General features: G+C 42.6%; 1 protein-coding gene across 2 annotated transcripts in view; it reads right to left on the reverse strand.

Annotated features, from left to right (window-relative positions):
• Positions 1-668: 668 nt before the first annotated feature.
• Positions 669-24881, reverse strand: part of LOC135054767 (neoverrucotoxin subunit beta-like) — a 60232-nt gene continuing 36019 nt past the window's right edge. The window contains exons 2-4 of one of the 2 annotated variants that reach the window (XR_010243567.1): positions 7415-7579; positions 1594-5015; positions 669-847 (exon numbers count right to left, since the gene is read on the reverse strand). Coding sequence is in view for 1 of the 2 variants with exons in the window: in XM_063958087.1 (XP_063814157.1) it covers positions 1645-5015; positions 7415-7556 (3513 nt within the window). In the remaining variant the exon portion in view is untranslated. Of the gene's footprint in view, positions 848-1590; positions 5016-7414; positions 7580-24881 lie in introns of those variants that run through there. The other variant, XM_063958087.1, reaches the window with a different exon arrangement.

Here is a 24881-nt window from a genome sequence, read left to right on the forward strand (position 1 = left end):
ACTCACTGAGTAGATTCAACACAATACAGTGTAAAAAGGCAGCCAGCCATCTAGGACTATTATTGCATGTAGGATATTAACTTATATATCTGCATATGACCTAATAATTGTTGTCATTGTAAGACATATCTCCTAACAGTTCTCTCTGTGATTAGGCAATATATGTCATACTACAAGGGTATTTGTACTGTGTGGTGTTCTGGATGTAGTGCATGAGTCATATACTTAGCAACAATGTTTCATTTGATTTAAACCACAAGACTAAGGAATAAGTCATTACACCCACAGTCTGTGCAAAAGAGACTCACTGTTGCAATATTTAAACATCAGCTACAACTTAATGTAACAGCTTGTAACTTAAAAGGCAAGATTACATATCTCCCCTTGTGGTATATGATATAAGATCCAAATTATACGGAAAGCATACGTTTTTATTAAATTCAGCACTGCTACAGTGCTGCACAAACATATGCATATTTATGTACATTAGAAATAATTCTAAAGAAACACATGAAGGGAATAACACATTAGCTTGTTTTTAAATCTTTATTCACAATTTATTCTATTTCTATCACATTTTTAACTTTCGATTTTAACATTTCGCTCTATTATTAATAAAGGACACATTCAAGTCCCATAAGCAATAATAATTTCAAGTATTAATCCAGATGATGAGCATGTAAACCTTTATTAGATATTACAGTGTGGATACACATTTCTGATAATAAATACACTAAATCTTGTTAGTTGGGTTGAGTGCACCTCAAATTGTTCCTGGTTTCTCTGTCCTTTCCCCTCTCTATGGGGATTTGATTTTGTAGAGTTTTCCTTTCTTCCATTTTTTTACCTAGACACACAAACATAGTTTATAGTAACCCAAATAAAAGTTACATTTGAAAAATTGTCAGATAGAACAGAATTTTTTCCTGAAGCGTTCACCCACACAAGAATCTACTTTTTTTCTTCTCATAGCCACAATAATACCCATTGGGGTAAATTCGAGTGACCACAAAGGAAAGAGCCGCCGGGAGTTTACTCCCGGGGCTATTCAATTCAGCACGGAGTCAGCAGCACCACAGAGATTTCTTCACGCTTCCCTGGGGGATGCGAGCAGAAATATGACAAAAATGCAGGCGCGCGACCGGTGCAATGCTGATTCTGTCGGGAATCCGCATCGCGCCGGGGTGTTAAGTCAGAGAATTCCCGTTCTCCTGACAAAGCACCCTGTTTGGTCCGGGAGAATGAGCACTCTCCGACTTAACATCGCACAGAATTGAATAGCCCCATGAATAAACTCCCGGCAGCTATTCACTTTGCGGTCAATTGAATTGACCCCATTGACTCCTTGGTGCACCGCCAAAACCACAACATAGAAGATCCTATCCCAGTACATTTTCACATTTAGATTGATTGATATTATAGATATCAAACAATCTACTGATGTGGAATCACACACTTTCCTTGCACAAACCTATATAGAACATATAAGCAAATACATTTGTTGATAACACTATTTCTTTCCGGTAAGTTATAATGCTGCCGTCTGTATTATACATCTGTATATCTGATACCTCTTATCTGTACATCAGATACCTCTTATTGGTATCTTCTCCTGTGCTGTCTATTGTGTGCACCATAATGAGATCAGTGCAACAACTCTTCTCCCTTGTCAATCTTCTTTAATATCTCTGCCTGCTGTCTGACCTCCATCAGGGACTGGATTCTCTCATGATATCCTGGTTTGGCTTCTTGTTCCTCACTCTGTATCATTAGGCCAATATGTTCAGGGTCTGACAGAGGGGTTGGTCTTAGAGCAATTTTATGGAGGCGCATCAGACTCTTGCAGGCCATGATATTAAGATCAAACACTACTCCTTTCACAAAATTATATTCCATGTACGGTTGTTTGGACATTTTTTCTACAGTCTGTGTATGTGCTTTAAAGATTATTTTTTCTGTTCTAGTCACAGAACAGCCTGTTATCACTTTCAGTACCGGGAGAGTTACCTCATACTCCAAGTCCTCATTTGCTGCCATACAGTCCTTGTTCTGCTGCAGAGCTTCCTTGGTCTTTCTTATTACTTCCAGTATCATTAGCCCAGCCTTTATATTTGACTGTAAGGCCTGTACAGTAATCTGAAGCCTATTCCATTCCTTGATGACTTTCTTGGTCAGCATCAGACTTTTGGTTTCTATATTTGTCAGATAGCTGAAAAATGTTCCCATACTTTGCTCCCCCATCATCCAGAACATCTCAGTAAAACTCATGTCACTGGCCTGATTGCTGGCAAATAGAGCCGAGTTGTTGAACTTGATGTGAACGGGGTCACCATTACTGTCCACAGGGTAGGGGATGTCAGCTACTTTTATGGCTTGTAGTACTGGAGGTTTCTCACCATCTGAGAAGTTTATCAGGATCATTATGTTGTCTCTGATATCTTTTCCAAAGGTAGAAAACACAGATTCACAAATATATTTCTGGATGTGTGTCAGCCGAGCCAAAGATGACTGTACTACAAAGCACACAGCATCTATCTGATCAATGCCATTGTCCACTGTAAGAAATGCTGCAATGTCCTCTATGATCTTCTTGTCCTGTGCTATTCCTCGTGTGTCTCCAAACCCTGGTGTGTCTATCACGGTGAGGGAATAAGGGATTTCATAGCCATCTTCATAATGCAAGTTGTAGGCTGTAACTAGAGAGGTTTGGCTATGAGCCTCAGATGTATCTGTAGCTTCGTCTACAAGTCTGAACCTAAAGTCATCTTTCCATTCCACACCTAAGATGTAGTTGGCCATCCCATTGATCAGGGATGTTTTTCCTGTTCCTGTAGCTCCTACTAATAGAATCACTTTATTAGGTTTCTGGAGGTTTTCTTTTCCCAAGCTGTACTTACGATATCCAGAGTCACAAAGATCCATGTTCAGCTGATATACAGAAGGCTTCCCTTTTTCTTTTTTCTTTAGCAGAATACTGTTTTCTTGCTTTTGATTCTTAAGATTAAAGGATCTTTCTTTTGTTGTTGTAACTACGACCTCATCACTGGGAGCACTGACCCCAGAATCACCACATATGGCTGACACACGTATTATGTAGGATGTCATTGGCTTTAGCTTCTCAATAATACAAAACTCTCCTGATCTATATTCCAGCCACCTCCCATCTTGCTTTTCAGCTTTTTCCTTGTATTCAACTTTATACTCCGTTATTGTGGCTCCATGTCCAATTATAGTTGGTTTCTTTACAATTAATATAACATAGGATGGTTTAGCAGCTTCACGTGTGGCTTCAGGTGGACTAGTGGGAAGAGTTCTTTCATCTTTTGTAACATCACTGGCAGCGCTGAGTCCTGGTTTACACACTGCAGAGTATCTGAGCTGATAATTTTTATTAGGCTTTAGTCCTGTAACTGTGATCTTCTGATCTTTATGCTTTGTTATAATATGTGACCAGTTCTCCGTCCCAGCAGATCTATACTCTATTTTGTATCCCTCTATGAACTCTTTCCCAATGTCTGCAGGACTGAGGATGAGATCCATACTCTCATGTGTCCTACCACTGATAACTAGGGGATTAGGTTTTGTTGGAGGCTCAAACTTTTCACTCAGCAAACCCACGCACTCATACAGGTAAATAGAGACTCCAGGACTACTCTGGTCTGGGACAGATGAGATAATGAATCGGGTCTTCTCACTAGTTGCATTGGCTGCAGCAAATTCTGGAAATGCTCTCACGCATCTCTTTGCTCTCATAGAGACATCTTTGTCCTTGAACCATGGTGAGATATTTCTATTCTCATAGACAGTGTGTCCAGGTGATTGGAGCCAATTACACATATCAGAAAGATATGGCTCCTCCTCATTTAGTGATGTAAAATTAAAACACACCACATGTTCAGTCATAGGGCTAAGTATTAGTTTGTTTCTTTCAATCTCAGTTGGTAATACTTTGATGTTGGGCAGCGCTTCCAGATAGGAGCTCACAGTATCCATCTCTTGTTCTATTGCGATTAGAAACTGTGTAATGTGGAGCTTATCAAATGGAGATTTTTGTATACCAAGTAAAATGTCAGCAAGTGCAGCTTCCTCTGATCCCCCACCACGGATAGAGGGTAAGGTCCGTGCAAGCTGCTTCTTAAATGTGAGTGTAAATTGATCACACTGCTCTCTGAACTCAGTGATGGTATTCTTGATGTCAGGAAATTTCTCTGCAGCCGGATGTCTCATCAGATCATTACACTGTATTTTAACATCTATCATTTGCTGTATCACCTTTTCTGTCCTGTATACAAGATCTTCACGGATGTCTATAACCAACCGGGCAGCTTTACTGTCCAGCTTCCTCAGTGGATACAGCCATACTTTCACAGGTACAGCCTTTTCCCCTCTCTCTCCTAGTAACTTTGGGAGGTCGGTATAAACCTTTATGGCATCTAAATATGTGACCGGATTGCTCTCCAGGGCGAAGTCTCCATGAAACTTACAGCTAAATTTTTTCACTTCTGCCTTATCTTTATCATTCATTGTCAGATCTCCCTTTCCTTTGGTGGTAAATGAGGGAACCTTTCTAATCATGACCTTGAAATGTCCTTGTATTTCAAGATTTCCTTGTATATCTGATTCAGACAGCTCACGATCAAATATAAAGAAGGCTTGAGCACCATACAATATACCAGTGACCACATGGGTGGCCGTCCCTTTGTCAAACACACCATGGTAAGTCATGTTCTGGATACCTAAATGGTCCATGCTCAGCTGCTCAAACCTTGTGGTTCTTGAGTACTTTAGGGTGACTCTGGCTTGGTTCTTAGATGTTTTTGTGTCATTTATGTAACGGGCAGATCCACCAACTTCAATCAGACCAGAGAGGAAACTGGCTTTTATAGATGCTGAGATATTCAGAGCGGATGATTTCTCAGAAACAGTGTCTGAGGCTATAATGTCAAATGACGTATTCTCTAGAGGTGTAGATGCCACATTCTCTCGCAATGCCTGATGGTTCCAAAATGTTATACCTGAATAATAACAAAAACATTTAGTCACCTGTATCTTAACAGACTCCTTCCTGAATCTAATGTAACCTATTTATTTTATAAATGTGTTTACAACACATCAGACAAACTCCTCATACAAGGAACAAGCTAGAACTATTGCATTGCAGCAGAAGTAATTTAACAGAGATAAAGACAAAGGAAGATAAATATATAAATATACAAAGAAAATATTCTAAAGTGTTAAAAAGAAATGGGAAAGGTCCAGTACTAGACTAGAGGAAGATGTGGATGAGCAGGGAAGTAACTAGGTGTGCGCGGAGGGGGCAACGCACATAGCGCTGCTGGATAGGGGGCACTGTTGGCACTTGTCAATTATCTGTTTTAATTACTTTCACTTAAAGATTCCCCCTTTTTGAAGCCAAGCATCTCCTGACCGCCCCTTTCTCCTACCCACACCCCTTCTGTTGCTAATACTTACACAACATTCATGAACTCAACTTAAGATTTTTGTTATTCAGTCACACTGTCCTTTATTAAATTTCAAGATGCTGATATGCCCGGCAGTGGCGGAACTAGCGAGCGGTGGGCCCATGTGCGACAAAATGCTTTGGGCCCCCCATCCCATCCAAGTCCACCCCCTCACCCCTGGAGAGGACCTGGTGAGGGGGACCTGCTCAGGGCCAGAGAAATGGATACCTAGCAACAGTGCCGTAACTAGACATTTTAGCACTGTGTGCAAGAAACGGCATCGGAGCCCCACCCCTGCATGCAAAACAGGCAAGTAGGCGAGCGCAAAAATACATAGTGGCGTGGCTTCGTGGGGAAGGGGTGTGGCCACAAAATAATACCAATTCATAAAACGGTGCACAGTAGTCTCCATTATTCAAATTACGCCGCACAGTAGCACCACTACACCAGGTAGAGACCCTTTTACACCTTACGGCAGACAGATTCCTCTTTTAACACATTACAACAGACAGTGTCCCCTTTTTAAACATTACGGCAGACAGCGTCCCCCTTTTTACACATAACGGCAGACAGCGTGCCCTTGTTAAACATAGCGGCAGACAGCGTGCCCTTTTTACACATTACGGCAGGCAGATTCCCCCTTTTTACACATTGCGGCAGGCAGTCCCCCTTTTTGTACATGGAAAGAAAGAGACAGACAGACACAGACAGACAGACAGACAGACTTATATTTACCCTCTCCGCTGGCTCAGGCTCCTCGGTGCAGCTTCTGGTCACGATTCCCGGGCAGGAGAGAAGGAGGAGGGGTGAGGTGTAGGAGGGAGCCACAGCAGCGCTGTGTTATTGGTGGAGGCGCTGCTGCTGCCCCTCTGCTTCACTATAGGCTGTTCTCGGAAGACAGCCTATAGTGAAGCAGAGGGACAGCAGCGCCTCAACCAGTAGTAAAGCGCTGCTGCGGCTCCCTCCTCCACCTCCCTCCTCATCCTTCTCCCCCGTACCGCTGCGCTCCTCTCCTCTCTGTCCGGGCGGCTGTGTGCTGCAGGCAGCGGTTGCCCGCAGCACACAGTGGCATGTAATGAGTCAGTTTGACTCATTACATGCTTTGGGCCCCTGGACAGTGGCGGGCCCCAGTGCAACGCACTGGTTGCACTGGCGGTAGTTCTGCCTCTGATGCCCGGGATTCTAACCCATTGTCTGTGGCATTGCAGTCAGACAATCTATTCATTGAGCTATGTGCCCTTAAAGAGAAAGGTAGATAATTCTAAGCTAGAGAATTCTATTTGAAGTTTACCTTGTACTTTGTGAAGGGGTGATTAGCATTGCGACTGAGCAGACCTACGTAGTGTGCGGCTGCAAGAGATTGGATTTGTGGCTGCACACTACATAGATCTTCTCCATTTCAATGCTAATTTTTTTATTTATTTTTTTACAAAGTATCAGTAGCTTCATATAGTGATCATAATAGCTCAATGATTAGAATTCAACAGGTTATAGGTTTGAATCCTGGGTATGGCAGTATATTGAAATGTGTTATTTAATAATGGGTATTGTAAGTGAACAACAGCAAGCTATCAAGTTAAGTGCATTAATGTGGTATAAAGAGGATTTGTGTATACTGTATATAAAATGTGGGAAGGGGCATCATAGCATGTGTTTTCTCTGGGATCCATCTTATGCCCCTTCACCACGAGGCATGCGCTTTATGTCCCTATTAGAAAAAGGATGGGGGGGGGGGGGGGCACCAATTCTCTCACTGGCATAGGGCACCAAAAAGTCTAGTTATGGCACTGTGACTGAGATTGGGGTTTGGAGCAATTGGAAGTGATTTAAGAAGCTAGAGGAGAAAAACCACAGAGCATCCCCAGTGACAGAAGAACCAGTAAAGGAAGGCAGAAAGGAGAAGAGAGAAAGCAGATGTTTGAAATAAGAACACAACAGAGATATTTACTTACCTGGAATGAGCTTATCAGCACGACAGTCATACAGCATCCCAAGGGAGAAGGGGCGTCCCAGAGCCGGTATTTCTATGGTCATTGTGTTCTCATGAGGTTGCACAGGTTCTACATTTTTTGTTTGATTAGGTGTTGGATCCATGGCCAGGTCAATAAGCTAGATATCTGTAATGTAAGTCCACATTCATTAGGTGCACACGGACATATACCAATTATCTAGAATATTTGAAAAGATACACAGAGAAGACCTACTGCTTGGTCATATCGTGATCTAATCTTGGTGAACTGCAAATGGCATTGTGGAATATGCATAATGGTTACTGAGTAAAATGTCACAGCTATGTGGGATAGATGTTGTGGGCCCCTTCGTATAGACGCTCAGACCTTCAGATGCATAGGGGTTACTAAGCAACAGCTTCACGTAATGTTTTCCTATTTTAATCATTACCATTTTAAATTCTAAACTTAATTATATTTGAGAAGCGGTGGCTCGCAAAAGCCACTGCTTAGTAAATGTACCCCACGTACTGCATTGTGTGAGAGGCAGCAATCTCGATCCATGGAGGTCCTGAAGCTAGACCTAATCAAAGCATATAAATTAGAATACTGGTAACATAGGCGTGCACAGCTAATTTTATTAGTAGGTGCACTGCTGGAGTGGCGTGTCTACATAATACACCCAGGAGAAATTACATGAAACATAATGGTGCAACCACCGGCCGGTACCGACTGCCCACTACAGCATAACCCTGACTCCTAGCTGCCGCTACACCCTATTGCTGCTTGCACTTCCCCATCCTATCCCTGACCCAGTGGCAGAAAGACGGGTGAGGCCTAGGTGCATGTGCATTCCCCTCACCACCATTAATAGCAAGAGATTAAAAAAAGGAGAGTATAGGCCCTTTGAAAGACAAGTTGGGAGTCTTAAGCAAAAATGATAATGACATAGCGGACACACTAAATGAGTTTTTTTCAACAGTATTCACTAGAGAGGACCCAATTCAGGGACTGACACACAATCTCAATAATGACAATATCACACTGATAGGTACTTATTTAAGCAAGGAAGTAGTCTGTGACCGATTAAAACATTTAAAGATTAATAAATCACCAGGGCCCGATGGTATTCATCCAAGGGTTCTAATGGAGCTTCACTCTGAACTGGCAAAACCGCTATCTTTGATCTTTGAGGATTCAGTTATATCAGGTATGGTTCCCAAAGACTGGCGTATAGCGGAAGTAGTGCCTATATTCAAAAAGGGAAGTAAAGCTGAACCAGGTAATTATAGACCAGTTAGTCTTACATCTATAGTGGGGAAAGTATTGGAAGGTATTCTAAGAGATAGTATTCAGAAGATCCTTGAAACCAATAAGGTCATTAAAAGGAATCAACATGGGTTTATGAAGGACAGATCCTGTCAAACCAACTTACTTGGCTTTTATGAAACAGTAAGCGCAAACCTAGATCAGGGTAAAGACGTGGATGTAATCTTTTTAGACTTTGCCAAAGCGTTCGATACTGTACCACACATGAGACTTATATACAAGCTACAAGAATCAGGGCTAGGAAGCACAATATGCACTTGGGTCAAAAACTGGTTAGATAATAGGAAGCAGCGCGTTGTGGTTAATGGATCTTTTTCAACTTGGACTGAAGTGCTAAGTGGTGTGCCGCAAGGCTCAGTATTAGGACCGCTATTGTTCAATATTTTCATTAACGACCTAACAGAAGGTCTAGAGAGCATGGTGTCAATTTTTGCAGATGATACCAAATTGTGTAAGGCTATAAATACAGAGGAGGATGCAGAGTCTCTTCAGAACGACTTAGTTAAATTAGAAGCATGGGCAGCCAAATGGAGAATGCGCTTCAACACAGACAAGTGTAAGGTAATGCACTGTGGTAACAAGAACAAAAATTACACCTACCTACTAAATGGGGTAAAATTAGGGGATTCTGTACTGGAAAAGGACTTAGGTGTCCTCATAGATAGCAAGCTAAGCAGTAGTACCCAAAGTAGGACTGCAGCAAAGAAGGCTAATAAGATATTAGCATGCATAAAACGGGGTATTGATGCTAGGGACGAGAGTATTATACTCCCGTTATATAAATCACTAGTGAGGCCACACCTTGAATACTGTGCACAGTTCTGGGCACTGTACTACAAAAAGGATATCCTGGAGCTTGAAAAGGTACAGAGGAGGGCGACCAAACTAATTAAGGGCATGGAGACGATGGAATACAAGGAAAGGCTTGAAAGACTAGGCATGTTTACATTGGAAAAGCGGAGACTAAGAGGGGATATGATCAACATCTACAAATATATAAGGGGACAAATACACAGAGCTTGCGCGGGACCGGTTTTTGGTTAGATCAACACAGAGGACTCGTGGACACTCGCTCAGGTTAGAGGAGAGGAGATTCCGCACAATACGGCGTAAAGGCTTTTTCACGGTAAGGACAATACGTGTTTGGAATTCCCTGCCCGAGGGAGTTGTAATGGCGGAATCTGTCAACACCTTTAAAAATGGGTTAGATAAATTCCTATTGGATAAGGATATCCAGGGGTATGGTGCATAGTCATGCATTATAGTTACTATAAATAGGGATAAAATGCAATGGCTGACAGCAGCATCAGTCAGAAATTTTAGTCAAATCATCATGCATAGGACACCACAAATAGGTTGAACTCGATGGACAATTGTCTTTTTTCAACCTCAGATACTATGTTACCACACCCCTCCCATGCCCCCAGCACCTACACCCTGATTTTTGAGTGGGCCACTCTGGAAAAGTATGGGAGGTTCAGGGGGCTGAATATTTCAGTTTTAATATAACACAACTAAAGTTTATAATTTACACATGTGCCATCAGAGCCACATCTGCCTCTTTCTATGCCATCAGACCCCTCCTCCACAGGACACCATCATTTGTCACACATGCCCCCATGCTCACCGGCTACCGACAATAGTGCTCCTTATTCACATTATGCCACACAGTATGAGTCAAAATTCACATTACACCACACAGTATGAGCCAAAACTCACATTACGCCACACAGTAGGAGACAAATTCACATTATGCCACAGTGCCAGATACACATAATGTCCCCAGCAGTGGCAGATACACATAATGCCCCCAGTAGAGCCAAATACATATTATTATTATTATTATTATTATTATTATCATCAACAATTTCTAATATAGCGCAGCATATTCCGTTGCGCTTTACAATTAGAACAAAACTGGGCAAAAACAGAAAGACAGAGGTAGGAAGGCCCTGCTCGCAAGCTTACAATCTATAGTGAAATAGGCATTGATACACAAGGATAGATGCTACCGGGTGGTCTTCAGTTTGCCGAATGTCGGGATCCCGGCGCACAGTATACCGGCGCCGGAATCCAGACACCTGGCATACCGACATATATTCTCCCTCGTGGGGGTCCACGACCCCCCTGGAGGGAGAATAAAATAATGTGGCGCACATAGCTCGCCACCATGCGCATGGCGAGCGCAGCAAGCCCGCAAGGGGCTCCTTTGCGCTCACCACGGTGTCGGTATGCCAGCGGTCGGACTCCTGGCGACGGTATGCTGGTCGCCGGGAGCCCGGCCGCTGGCATACCATACTACACCCATGCTACCTTTTGCATAATGGCCCATCAGATTGCTAGGTTCTTAATGGGTTGTATATGATCACCCAGCAATGTTGGAAGACAAAATGTGAGGTTGTGTGTACTGTACAGAGAGGATGCGATTAGATAGGGAAGCATTGAAGGTTATCTGGGTGGGTCTGGAATTTGATAGGCTTGTCTGAAGAGGTGAGTTTTCAGGGAACGTTTAAAAAGGTTTGGAAACTAGAGGTGAGTCTTATTGTGCGTGGGAGGGTATTCCACAGAGTGGGTGAAGCCCGGATAAAGTCCTGTAATTTTGAGTGGGAACAAGTAATACGTGTGGATGAGAGACGCAGATTTTATGCAGAGCGGAGAGGTCTGGTACAGATGGGTCCTCCATTATCTTGACTGTTTCTGCACCTAGACGGAGGTTTAGTCACGCCTAGGCGATAGCTTAGGTTGCAAAGTTTCATCACGGACAGACGCGTTGAGGGGCGACTAGATACTCAGCATGCAATACACATTTCCACCACTGGGTGGCTAATGCTCCACTAATCCAGTACTTTAGTTTGAATAGTGGCGGATTGATCTACAGTACAAGCTCTGGCAAATGGTCAGTGACGACTAATGTTAATATACAGTCCTGTACTGCATAGTGTACACACAGATGGTAACCAATGGTCAGACAGAGTGTAAAAAAAATAAAAAGTTTATTCAGACGCAAACGAACGTGTTAAAACAAAGAGAAAGGTACAATCTTACTTAGCGCTCCAAATAATCCAACAATAGTTGATTCTCAATATGATGGTTCCACGATAAAGTAGAATAATGCGTCATTCAATGATGGTCACATAAAAAAGAATTAAAATACAATAGCGTAATACTGCAAGCATAAATAGTTCCACCCACGATGTACGTACAGTAGGAAAGAGAAGAAGGATGTGTCAATAGTCCCAAATCCAGAATGGAAAAAGGTCCTCTTCCTCTCAAAACCACAGTGGAAACAGGAACTTGAGTGATCTCTTACATGTATGCTAACTTGTAGTAAGGAGGTTTGAAGCGCATAGAGGTTTCTTTCGGGCCTCCAATTTGATCCTCACTAAGTATAGATGGAGGCTGATCACTCCAACTCCATAGGTATAAAACCAAAAAAAGGACCGTATTAAAAACAAATACTATTTATTCCAATAGTATGACTGGAACATTACGCAACCATACCAAAATGCATCAGATGTATAATCCACTAGAAGATATAACCCGGGTATCTATATAAGTGGAATCAGCAAAAATGGTATATGGCAATCAGCCCAATCATATACACACTGTCTCTACGTGATTCGACGTACTGCGGCGTCTTTATCTAGATGATGAACAGTGGTGTTAACACAGATTTGCTAGCTTAGCGCAGCTCCATACTAGCCTATGATGGGAACTTTGCGGTCTGCGGCTAACTGCGGGGTTAATTGGGGTCACTCTTGTGACCCCAATTAACTTTGCGGTTAGCCGCAGACCGCAAAGTTCCCATCATAGGCTAGAATGGAGGACCGCTGTTCTCCATTCTAGCCGCTGTGCTCCACCTGACAGGCTAGTAGCGCACAGCCAAGTAGGAGAGCGCCATGACGTACGCTCCCTGATTGGCTGCTGGGATCTCCAGTGACAGAAGTCACAGGGGTCCCTGCATTCGGGGAAAGGGGTTCCATGTGTCCACATGGAACCCCTTTAGTTGCGGGGAGCGGAATTTCTCTTTATTTATTTTTTAAATCAAGCCTTTGATTTACTAAAGGACCGAAGAGGACAGAGCTTCACCGGATGGTCCGTAAGTATAATTTTATTCCTTACAGGTGCCCCGGGGATTCTACTGGACAAGTGGATGTGATTCTCAGCGTGGGATGTAGGTATGTATGAGTGAGTGAGTGTGTGTAAGTGTTTATTTGAATAAAATTATACTTTCAAGGTGTGTGTGTTTTGTTTTTATTTGGATAATTTTTGTGGTAGAACTAGTTACCAGCAGGCATGTTATGTCCCCACATGCTGGTACTTGTGGTTCTCCAAGTAACAGCTTGCGGGGGAGGCTTAGTGGAACTTGTAGTTCTATGACAAAAAACAATAGCCTTTGTTTGTGTAAAATAAAGTGTATCAGCACCCTGTCCACTGCCCAATGATGGGGGGGTTGGGGGTATGGGGAGGGGGGGAAAGAGCCTCAGGCTTCACACCTGGTCCTTGGGTGGAGTGGGGGGACCCCTTGATTAAAGGGGTCCCCACTCCCCCAGGGTAACCTGGCCAGGGGTGACTAGTTGGGGGGGGGGGGAGGGGTTATTGCCACGGCTGCAGGGACCAGTATAAAAGTGCCCTCTGGTTGTGGCATTATCTCTCTGGCTAGTTGAGCCCGGTGCAGGTTTTAAAAATATGGGGGGACCCCTACATCTTTTGTCCTCCGTATTTTTGGAAGCAGGACTGGACGCAGAGCCCAGTGCCGATTGACGAAATACGGGGAACCCCTGTCCAATTTTTCCCTGGTATTTAAACAGCCAGGGCTGGCTCACAGAGCCTGAGGCTGGTTATGCTTAGGAGCACAATTTTTTTTTTAACACTTAACTCTTAAAATATTGTACACAATCAAGCCCTGCACGGATCTCACTGATCCGGCCGGGCTTCATTGCGTTATGTCCGACATAACACAATGAAGGGGGTAGGGGGAGGCTGTGGAAAATACAGTGTTTTGCCATACGAGTGTCAGATTCCCCTAACAGCATAAAGGGGAGGGGGAAGGGTGAGGAGTGAGGTGGGGATTAACCAGCGGAGGTTAGAGACGCTGTCGAAAATAGAAAAAATAAATCAATAAATAAAAGTAGTGTCGACAGATACAAACGAACGTTTTAAAGCAATGGTCCATTGACGTTCGGTTTATGCAAGCTATTAAATTCAATTAAAATGGTCTTAAAGCTTAACATCTCTGGTTCTGAGGGTCCAATCGGCTCAATAGGTTGGTATGGAAGGGGAGACAATTAGCTACCTGAGGATATGAACCACAAGTTTCTATGACCCCCACAAGGCTCATGGCAAGCGTCGGAACCCATGGTGGGTCTGAATTAATGGGCCCATTATAGTCTATGTGAAAATGGGTCCACTTTGCGTACCGATATCTCTGGTTCTGGGTGTCCCAGAGACTCAGGACTGGTACCATACAGAAGAGGAGACTCTTGGCTTTCGGGGTAGACCAACCACTGGTTTTTGTGACACTGCAAATGGAAAGGACCAGCAGTGTGTCGGGTCCCCTCCAGTTGTCCGCCCAGCTTGCACAGGATGCAGGGTTTCTGGCTAGATAGGAAATACTGTACAGAAATGCTAAGCATGGGAATTTGGCATCCAGTAACATAGGGTGGAGCTTTTATCTCTCTCCATTATACATAGAAAGATTACAATAGAGAGAGATAAAAGATCCACCCTAAGTTCCTGGACGCCAAATCACTGTACTCTATACAGTATGTTCTATTCGGGTACTAATTAGCACAAACAGCTTGTAACGTACAGCAGCAAGTTTAATTTTGATATGTATAATGGAGCGAGATAAAAACTCCTCCCTAATTTCCTGGATGCCAAATCACCTCCCTTAGTATCTCTGTACAGTATTTTCTATTAGAGTACTAATTAGCACGAACAGCTAATTAGTACCCCAATAGCCTCGGGCTCTTTGAGCCGGCCCTGGTTGTTTAAATACAGAGGAAAAAATGGACAGGGATTCCCCGTATCCTCGGGCTCTGCTTCCGGTCCTGGTTCCAAAAATACAGGGGACAAAAGATGTAGGGGTCCCCCGTATTTTTAAAAGCAGCACCGAGCTCCACTAGCCAGAGAGATAATGCCACAGCTGGGGGACATTTTTATACACACATTATATATATATATATATATATATATATATATATATATATATATATATATATATATATATATATATATATATAGAGCTGGCGTGGTACGGCACTCAGACTCTGACAGTAGACTGAACGGGAGCCCTGGGTAGCTGTCAACGTTTCAATTTTATTTAATTTTCTTCAAGACATACATTAAAAACAAACTAACACTCACCTTATATCCCCTCACCACTGGTGTGTGTTGCGCGGGCCGGAGCGGGGACCGCCTCCCTCCGAAATCCGTCGGGCGGCAATCTCCCGTCAGCTGTGGCGCATGCTAGTGACGTCATCGCGCTGAACGCGGTGCACGTCAAGTGACATGGAAACCAGCTGTAAACAATAACAGAAGCAGATACTAGTGGTACATTGAAATTCTGCACTATACGACCAGATGTTTAAGGGCATTTCAAAAAATGTATATAGCCGGTAATTACATATCAGCATGGTAAAAGTATATATCAACAGATATAAATATAAATGACTTGTCATGGCCCATATATAGAGATGCAGTTCAAAAGTTAAAGAGAAGCAGAAAATATAGACAAATTACAGAAAACCCAGTAAAATCATACTGTAAATAATGTTAAATGATGTTAACAATAAGGGTGTGGAGTTTACATGTTGCAGACATTACATGAAGCAGGACAAAGGTACCATATCATTAAGACCCCTGGGGCTTACTGTATCTAATTTGTGAATCCATTTGGATTCACACCTTAATAGGGCACTGCCACGATCACCCCCTCTAAGAGACGGGGGTATGTGGTCTATCATCCTGTATTTGATGGTTGCCAGGGCATGTTTGGCTAGTATAAAGTGACGAGCGACAGGCTGGTCACTGCTGCCTTTTTGTAAACCTAATCTAATGGAGGACCTGTGAGCGGTCATACGCTCTTTGAATTTACGAGTGGTTTTACCCACATATACCAACCCACATGGACAAATTATCTGATATATTGTGTGGGTGGTATCACAGGTCAGATGATATTTAATGTAAAATTTGGTACCTAAGTGAGGGTGGAAAAATGTATTGCCTGTGATCATGTAGCTGCATGTAACGCAGGTACATCTAAAGCAGCCCGTTTTTAAAGGCGCTATACGGCCTATTGTAGAAGATTTAGTTAATTCTGAGATATCTGCTTTTACTAAAAGATCACGTAAGTTCCTCGATCTCTTGTAGCATGGCATAAGGTCCGTCTGTTGAAGAGGTAGATGTTGATCAGACTTGATTATAGGCCAGTGTTTCTTGGCAACCCGCATGGTCTTCTCAGAGGATGTGTTGTAAGTAGTCACCCAAGGAAGTTTGGAATGGTTAGAGGCTTTAGCTTTAGGGAGAAGAAGAGATTCTCTATCCAGACGCAGGACTTTTTGTTTAGTGGACTGCAGGTTGTTAAGATCATAGCCTCTCTGTACGAACCGTTTCATGAGTTCGTCAATTTGCTGAGCAGCCATCCGTTGGTCACTATTAATCCGATGAATTCTCAGCATCTGCGAGTACGGCAAGCCAGCTTTAAGGCTCCTGGGGTGACAGCTGTTCCAGTGTAAATAGGAATTGCGGTCCGTATCTTTAGTATATACCGTAGTGGTGATGGCAGAATCGGTGATAGAGATGCGGACATCCAAAAAATCAATGGTGTTTGGATCCATTTTCATAGTTAATTTAACTGGACTTTTCGATGTATTATGTTCAATGATAGTTTTATCCAACAGTTCCTTGGGTCCTTTCCATAATAATAGAAGATCATCTATGTATCTGGAGTAGAATATTATATGTTCTGCCACAGAGGGATTACTGAAGAATATGTCCTCTTCTATTTCAAGCATATATAGATTGGCGTACGTGGGGGCCACCGATGACCCCATCGCACAACCCCGTTCTTGTAGGTAATACTTATTGTTAAATAGGAAAAAATTCCTGGTTAGAATGAGTTCTAATAAGCAAATCAGGATATTAATCTGCGCAGCCTCAAACTGGTTATCTTGCTGTAATCTTGTCTTGACCGCTGCTAAGCCTTCTTGGTGAGGTATGACGGTATATAAACTGGTGACGTCAGCTGTCACCAGCCATGTGCCACTAGGAAGGGGGCCAATTGATTTTAGTTTGTTAAGCAGCATTGTAGTGTCCAAAAGGCTGCGAGGATGTGCCGACACCAAAGGTTGTAATATGGAGTCCAATAAAACTGCTGTTGGTTGAAACAGTGATCCACGAGCTGATATTATCGGTCTACCCGGTGGAGGGGATATACCTTTGTGGATTTTGGGCACCGTATATAGGACCGGTACCAAAGGGTGAGATGGTAATAGTAATTCAAATGTCTCAGCCGTGATGATTTTAGCATCTTGAGCCTGCAACAACGCTTCTTTTAGTTCTTGTTTAAACAAGAGGGTGGGATTACTCTTCAGTTGGCTGTACGTGCCCGGTTCATTCAGTTGCCGCTGAATCTCTGCTATATAATCAGGGAGATCCTGCAGCACTATGGCACCCCCCTTTATCAGCAGGGCGAATTATCAGTTGATCATTATTCATTAATGAACGAAGAGCTTGTTGTTCAGATTTAGATAGATTTGAATGTATAGGTTCGTAATGAAGAGCCTTAACCTCCTGGTCCATAATTCTCATGTACGTTTTTATACTGGAGTTATTAGAGAGGGGGTCAAAGGAGGAAGGCGGTTTAAATTTCTGAAGTTTCTCGGGAATAGGACAGATTTGGCTATCTGGTTTGTCCCTGAAGAATTCTTTAAGCTTTAATTTGCGTTGTAATTGATAAGTCTCAACCTGCCAATTCAGTTTGTCAAAGCTATTGGAGGGCACAAAGGATAAACCCTTAGCTAAAACACTGGTTTCGTTGTCAGTCAGGTCAAAGCTGGATAAATTGAATATTATTTCTTTATTCCGGTTGCGGGTGGTTTCCTTCCATGAGCGGGAGCGTTTGTGTTGTCCTCCCCGTCTAGTAGGACCACTTTTTTTGGGCCCTTGGTGCGAGTTGTAACCCCTAAAGGGCCAGAGGGGTATTTGGGGTTCTTACGGCGTGTACCAGTACGTTCTTGTTCACTGCCTGTGCTGGAGTTCTCAGCAGAGGTATCGGTGTCTAATCTGGTCTGAGGATATCTGCGCCGTCTAAAGAACGGCTGTCTGTTCTCTCCGTTGTTGTTTCCGCCTGAGAGCCACCGGTAAACCTGATGGTTTTCGTAATCTCTTTCTACTTTGAGGAATTTTTCTTTCTTGAATTTAATCAAGTCCCTTTTGTAAGTAGATAATTGGGTCGTGAGTTTGGTTAACCATTCATTCTCCACATCAGTGGTTAATACTGGTAGATGAGTTGTCTCCATGATGTCAATCTTGGTTTTAATTTTCTCAACCTCTTTGGTGGACTGTTCTATGACTAGCACCATAAGGTCTAGAGAACATTTATTTAAAATGGATATCCATTTGCGACAAAATACAGGGTCAAACCGGCCTATGGTGGGACAATTCCGAACTCTAAATCCTCGAGGGATTTTTTTAGAGCGGAAATAGTCACTCAACGAGATTGCGTGATAATTAAAATCGATCTCTTTTTTCTTTAGGCGCAATAAATCCCTGAAAATGATGTCAGGTGCAAGTGCTTCAGTTTGAGAAAAAAAGCTGTTCCTTGTGCAGGATAGCCTCTGATTCCGTTTCAGAGTAACTAAAATATTCATGGAGAGGTATCAGTAGAGGGTTAAATGGTTCCTGGTTTGTCTGTAATGATTCTGCCATGTCCTAAACCTGAACGGTGAAAAGTCTCACCTGTTATGAGTACAAGCCGGAGACCATGCACATAAAAAGATGCTGTAAAATTAAAAGCAACGAAGCTATGCAAGCTATCTTTAAATGCAACTTGTGGATTGCATCAATGGAGGAGAGATAAAGTCTTAAACAGTCATTGTATAAGGCAGGGTGCCGCGACCTGGTTCAGTGTATGGCAAAGACACTGTTCCTGTATATGTTGCGATGGTCTGGCACTCACTGGTAGATGTAACAAGAGTGGTCCGGTGCCCTTACTGATCCTCCGTGAGCAGGAAGAGGTAGGTAGAGCTGGCGTGGTACGGCACTCAGACTCTGACAGTAGACTGAACGGGAGCCCTGGGTAGCTGTCAACGTTTCAATTTTATTTAATTTTCTTCAAGACATACATTAAAAACAAACTAACACTCACCTTATATCCCCTCACCACTGGTGTGTGTTGCGCGGGCCGGAGCGGGGACCGCCTCCCTCCGAAATCCGTCGGGCGGCAATCTCCCGTCAGCTGTGGCGCATGCTAGTGACGTCATCGCGCTGAACGCGGTGCACGTCAAGTGACATGGAAACCAGCTGTAAACAATAACAGAAGCAGATACTAGTGGTACATTGAAATTCTGCACTATACGACCAGATGTTTAAGGGCATTTCAAAAAATGTATATAGCCGGTAATTACATATCAGCATGGTAAAAGTATATATCAACAGATATAAATATAAATGACTTTTACCATGCTGATATGTAATTACCGGCTATATACATTTTTTGAAATGCCCTTAAACATCTGGTCGTATAGTGCAGAATTTCAATGTACCACTAGTATCTGCTTCTGTTATTGTTTACAGCTGGTTTCCATGTCACTTGACGTGCACCGCGTTCAGCGCGATGACGTCACTAGCATGCGCCACAGCTGACGGGAGATTGCCGCCCGACGGATTTCGGAGGGAGGCGGTCCCCGCTCCGGCCCGCGCAACACACACCAGTGGTGAGGGGATATAAGGTGAGTGTTAGTTTGTTTTTAATGTATGTCTTGAAGAAAATTAAATAAAATTGAAACGTTGACAGCTGCCCAGGGCTCCCGTTCAGTCTACTGTCAGAGTCTGAGTGCCGTACCACGCCAGCTCTACCTACCTCTTCCTGCTCACGGAGGATCAGTAAGGGCACCGGACCACTCTTGTTACATCTACCAGTGAGTGCCAGACCATCGCAACATATACAGGAACAGTGTCTTTGCCATACACTGAACCAGGTCGCGGCACCCTGCCTTATACAATGACTGTTTAAGACTTTATCTCTCCTCCATTGATGCAATCCACAAGTTGCATTTAAAGATAGCTTGCATAGCTTCGTTGCTTTTAATTTTACAGCATCTTTTTATGTGCATGGTCTCCGGCTTGTACTCATAACAGGTGAGATACTTTTCACCGTTCAGGTTTAGGACATGGCAGAATCATTACAGACAAACCAGGAACCATTTAACCCTCTACTGATACCTCTCCATGAATATTTTAGTTACTCTGAAACGGAATCAGAGGCTATCCTGCACAAGGAACAGCTTTTTTCTCAAACTGAAGCACTTGCACCTGACATCATTTTCAGGGATTTATTGCGCCTAAAGAAAAAAGAGATCGATTTTAATTATCACGCAATCTCGTTGAGTGACTATTTCCGCTCTAAAAAAATCCCTCGAGGATTTAGAGTTTGGAATTGTCCCACCATAGGCCGGTTTGACCCTGTATTTTGTCGCAAATGGATATCCATTTTAAATAAATGTTCTCTAGACCTTATGGTGCTAGTCATAGAACAGTCCACCAAAGAGGTTGAGAAAATTAAAACCAAGATTGACATCATGGAGACAACTCATCTACCAGTATTAACCACTGATGTGGAGAATGAATGGTTAACCAAACTCACGACCCAATTATCTACTTACAAAAGGGACTTGATTAAATTCAAGAAAGAAAAATTCCTCAAAGTAGAAAGAGATTACGAAAACCATCAGGTTTACCGGTGGCTCTCAGGCGGAAACAACAACGGAGAGAACAGACAGCCGTTCTTTAGACGGCGCAGATATCCTCAGACCAGATTAGACACCGATACCTCTGCTGAGAACTCCAGCACAGGCAGTGAACAAGAACGTACTGGTACACGCCGTAAGAACCCCAAATACCCCTCTGGCCCTTTAGGGGTTACAACTCGCACCAAGGGCCCAAAAAAAGTGGTCCTACTAGACGGGGAGGACAACACAAACGCTCCCGCTCATGGAAGGAAACCACCCGCAACCGGAATAAAGAAATAATATTCAATTTATCCAGCTTTGACCTGACTGACAACGAAACCAGTGTTTTAGCTAAGGGTTTATCCTTTGTGCCCTCCAATAGCTTTGACAAACTGAATTGGCAGGTTGAGACTTATCAATTACAACGCAAATTAAAGCTTAAAGAATTCTTCAGGGACAAACCAGATAGCCAAATCTGTCCTATTCCCGAGAAACTTCAGAAATTTAAACCGCCTTCCTCCTTTGACCCCCTCTCTAATAACTCCAGTATAAAAACGTACATGAGAATTATGGACCAGGAGGTTAAGGCTCTTCATTACGAACCTATACATTCAAATCTATCTAAATCTGAACAACAAGCTCTTCGTTCATTAATGAATAATGATCAACTGATAATTCGCCCTGCTGATAAAGGGGGTGCCATAGTGCTGCAGGATCTCCCTGATTATATAGCAGAGATTCAGCGGCAACTGAATGAACCGGGCACGTACAGCCAACTGAAGAGTAATCCCACCCTCTTGTTTAAACAAGAACTAAAAGAAGCGTTGTTGCAGGCTCAAGATGCTAAAATCATCACGGCTGAGACATTTGAATTACTATTACCATCTCACCCTTTGGTACCGGTCCTATATACGGTGCCCAAAATCCACAAAGGTATATCCCCTCCACCGGGTAGACCGATAATATCAGCTCGTGGATCACTGTTTCAACCAACAGCAGTTCTATTGGACTCCATATTACAACCTTTGGTGTCGGCACATCCTCGCAGCCTTTTGGACACTACAATGCTGCTTAACAAACTAAAATCAATTGGCCCCCTTCCTAGTGGCACATGGCTGGTGACAGCTGACGTCACCAGTTTATATACCGTCATACCTCACCAAGAAGGCTTAGCAGCGGTCAAGACAAGATTACAGCAAGATAACCAGTTTGAGGCTGCGCAGATTAATATCCTGATTTGCTTATTAGAACTCATTCTAACCAGGAATTTTTTCCTATTTAACAATAAGTATTACCTACAAGAACGGGGTTGTGCGATGGGGTCATCGGTGGCCCCCACGTACGCCAATCTATATATGCTTGAAATAGAAGAGGACATATTCTTCAGTAATCCCTCTGTGGCAGAACATATAATATTCTACTCCAGATACATAGATGATCTTCTATTATTATGGAAAGGACCCAAGGAACTGTTGGATAAAACTATCATTGAACATAATACATCGAAAAGTCCAGTTAAATTAACTATGAAAATGGATCCAAACACCATTGATTTTTTGGATGTCCGCATCTCTATCACCGATTCTGCCATCACCACTACGGTATATACTAAAGATACGGACCGCAATTCCTATTTACACTGGAACAGCTGTCACCCCAGGAGCCTTAAAGCTGGCTTGCCGTACTCGCAGATGCTGAGAATTCATCGGATTAATAGTGACCAACGGATGGCTGCTCAGCAAATTGACGAACTCATGAAACGGTTCGTACAGAGAGGCTATGATCTTAACAACCTGCAGTCCACTAAACAAAAAGTCCTGCGTCTGGATAGAGAATCTCTTCTTCTCCCTAAAGCTAAAGCCTCTAACCATTCCAAACTTCCTTGGGTGACTACTTACAACACATCCTCTGAGAAGACCATGCGGGTTGCCAAGAAACACTGGCCTATAATCAAGTCTGATCAACATCTACCTCTTCAACAGACGGACCTTATGCCATGCTACAAGAGATCGAGGAACTTACGTGATCTTTTAGTAAAAGCAGATCTCAGAATTAACTAAATCTTCTACAATAGGCCGTATAGCGCCTTTAAAAACGGGCTGCTTTAGATGTACCTGCGTTACATGCAGCTACATGATCACAGGCAATACATTTTTCCACCCTCACTTAGGTACCAAATTTTACATTAAATATCATCTGACCTGTGATACCACCCACACAATATATCAGATAATTTGTCCATGTGGGTTGGTATATGTGGGTAAAACCACTCGTAAATTCAAAGAGCGTATGACCGCTCACAGGTCCTCCATTAGATTAGGTTTACAAAAAGGCAGCAGTGACCAGCCTGTCGCTCGTCACTTTATACTAGCCAAACATGCCCTGGCAACCATCAAATACAGGATGATAGACCACATACCCCCGTCTCTTAGAGGGGGTGATCGTGGCAGTGCCCTATTAAGGTGTGAATCCAAATGGATTCACAAATTAGATACAGTAAGCCCCAGGGGTCTTAATGATATGGTACCTTTGTCCTGCTTCATGTAATGTCTGCAACATGTAAACTCCACACCCTTATTGTTAACATCATTTAACATTATTTACAGTATGATTTTACTGGGTTTTCTGTAATTTGTCTATATTTTCTGCTTCTCTTTAACTTTTGAACTGCATCTCTATATATGGGCCATGACAAGTCATTTATATTTATATCTGTTGATATATACTTTTACCATGCTGATATGTAATTACCGGCTATATACATTTTTTGAAATGCCCTTAAACATCTGGTCGTATAGTGCAGAATTTCAATGTACCACTAGTATCTGCTTCTGTTATTGTTTACAGCTGGTTTCCATGTCACTTGACGTGCACCGCGTTCAGCGCGATGACGTCACTAGCATGCGCCACAGCTGACGGGAGATTGCCGCCCGACGGATTTCGGAGGGAGGCGGTCCCCGCTCCGGCCCGCGCAACACACACCAGTGGTGAGGGGATATAAGGTGAGTGTTAGTTTGTTTTTAATGTATGTCTTGAAGAAAATTAAATAAAATTGAAACGTTGACAGCTACCCAGGGCTCCCGTTCAGTCTACTGTCAGAGTCTGAGTGCCGTACCACGCCAGCTCTACCTACCTCTTCCTGCTCACGGAGGATCAGTAAGGGCACCGGACCACTCTTGTTACATCTACCAGTGAGTGCCAGACCATCGCAATATATATATATATATATATATATATATATATATATATATATATATATTATTGTACACTGTGGTTGTCGTTATCCCTTCACTGCTACCAAAAAATGCCTATCTTTAGAGAGGTCGGAATGGACAAAAAAGATGGAGATTAATAAAGAGGAGGATGACTTTAATGACCTTATTAGAGGTATGGAAAAATTATCAGCACGTGAATTAAAAAGCTGGTATGATATTATAACATTAGAGTAACATTAGAGAAATATTTGGAAGTCGGTAGGGTCCCTAGGGGACTAAGGCTCCAAAAAAATCCCACTTTTGGAAAGTCTAATGTTGATTTTATGACAAATTGGAATAAAGTTTTAGAAGAAAGTTCGTTCAAATTGGTAGATCTTTTAGTTACAGAAAGAAAGAAAAAGAACTAAAAAAGATAGGAGGATATGCAGAAATATGAATCAAGTTTATTAAAATTTGAAAATAATGACAATTACAAAAAAGAGGTTGAATTTGCACAAGAGAGGCTAAATAAATTAGAGAATGATCTAAATTATAAGAATACAAAAAAAAAAAATTCTACAGGGACAAAAAAAGATTATGAGAATAACAAAATACACAATTGGATGGAAACAGATAGAGACCAACAGAACCACCCGAATTATAGGTATCAATATAGATATCAAAGGCAATACAAAAGAGATAGATCAAGAGGTGAGCATTACCATCAAGGAAGACCCAATAGAGATAGATCAAGAAACAATTTCACTTATCAAAGAAATAGAAAAAGATCAGATAGTAATGATCAAAATAATGGAAAATGGCATGAAGTAAATAGAAATAAATAAAAGGACCCGCAAGATTTGCTCCTCAATATAAATCAGAAGGAACATAAATAATCCTGTTCCTACTAGAAATCACTATGAACCCCTCTCATCCTCCCCACCATCTACTAGAAGACATTTTTTAGATGGGAAAATGAGCATACAGCTCCCT

The sequence above is a fragment of the Pseudophryne corroboree genome, chromosome 3 (genome assembly GCF_028390025.1).
Source record: "Pseudophryne corroboree isolate aPseCor3 chromosome 3, aPseCor3.hap2, whole genome shotgun sequence".
Classification (NCBI taxonomy): domain Eukaryota; kingdom Metazoa; phylum Chordata; class Amphibia; order Anura; family Myobatrachidae; genus Pseudophryne; species Pseudophryne corroboree.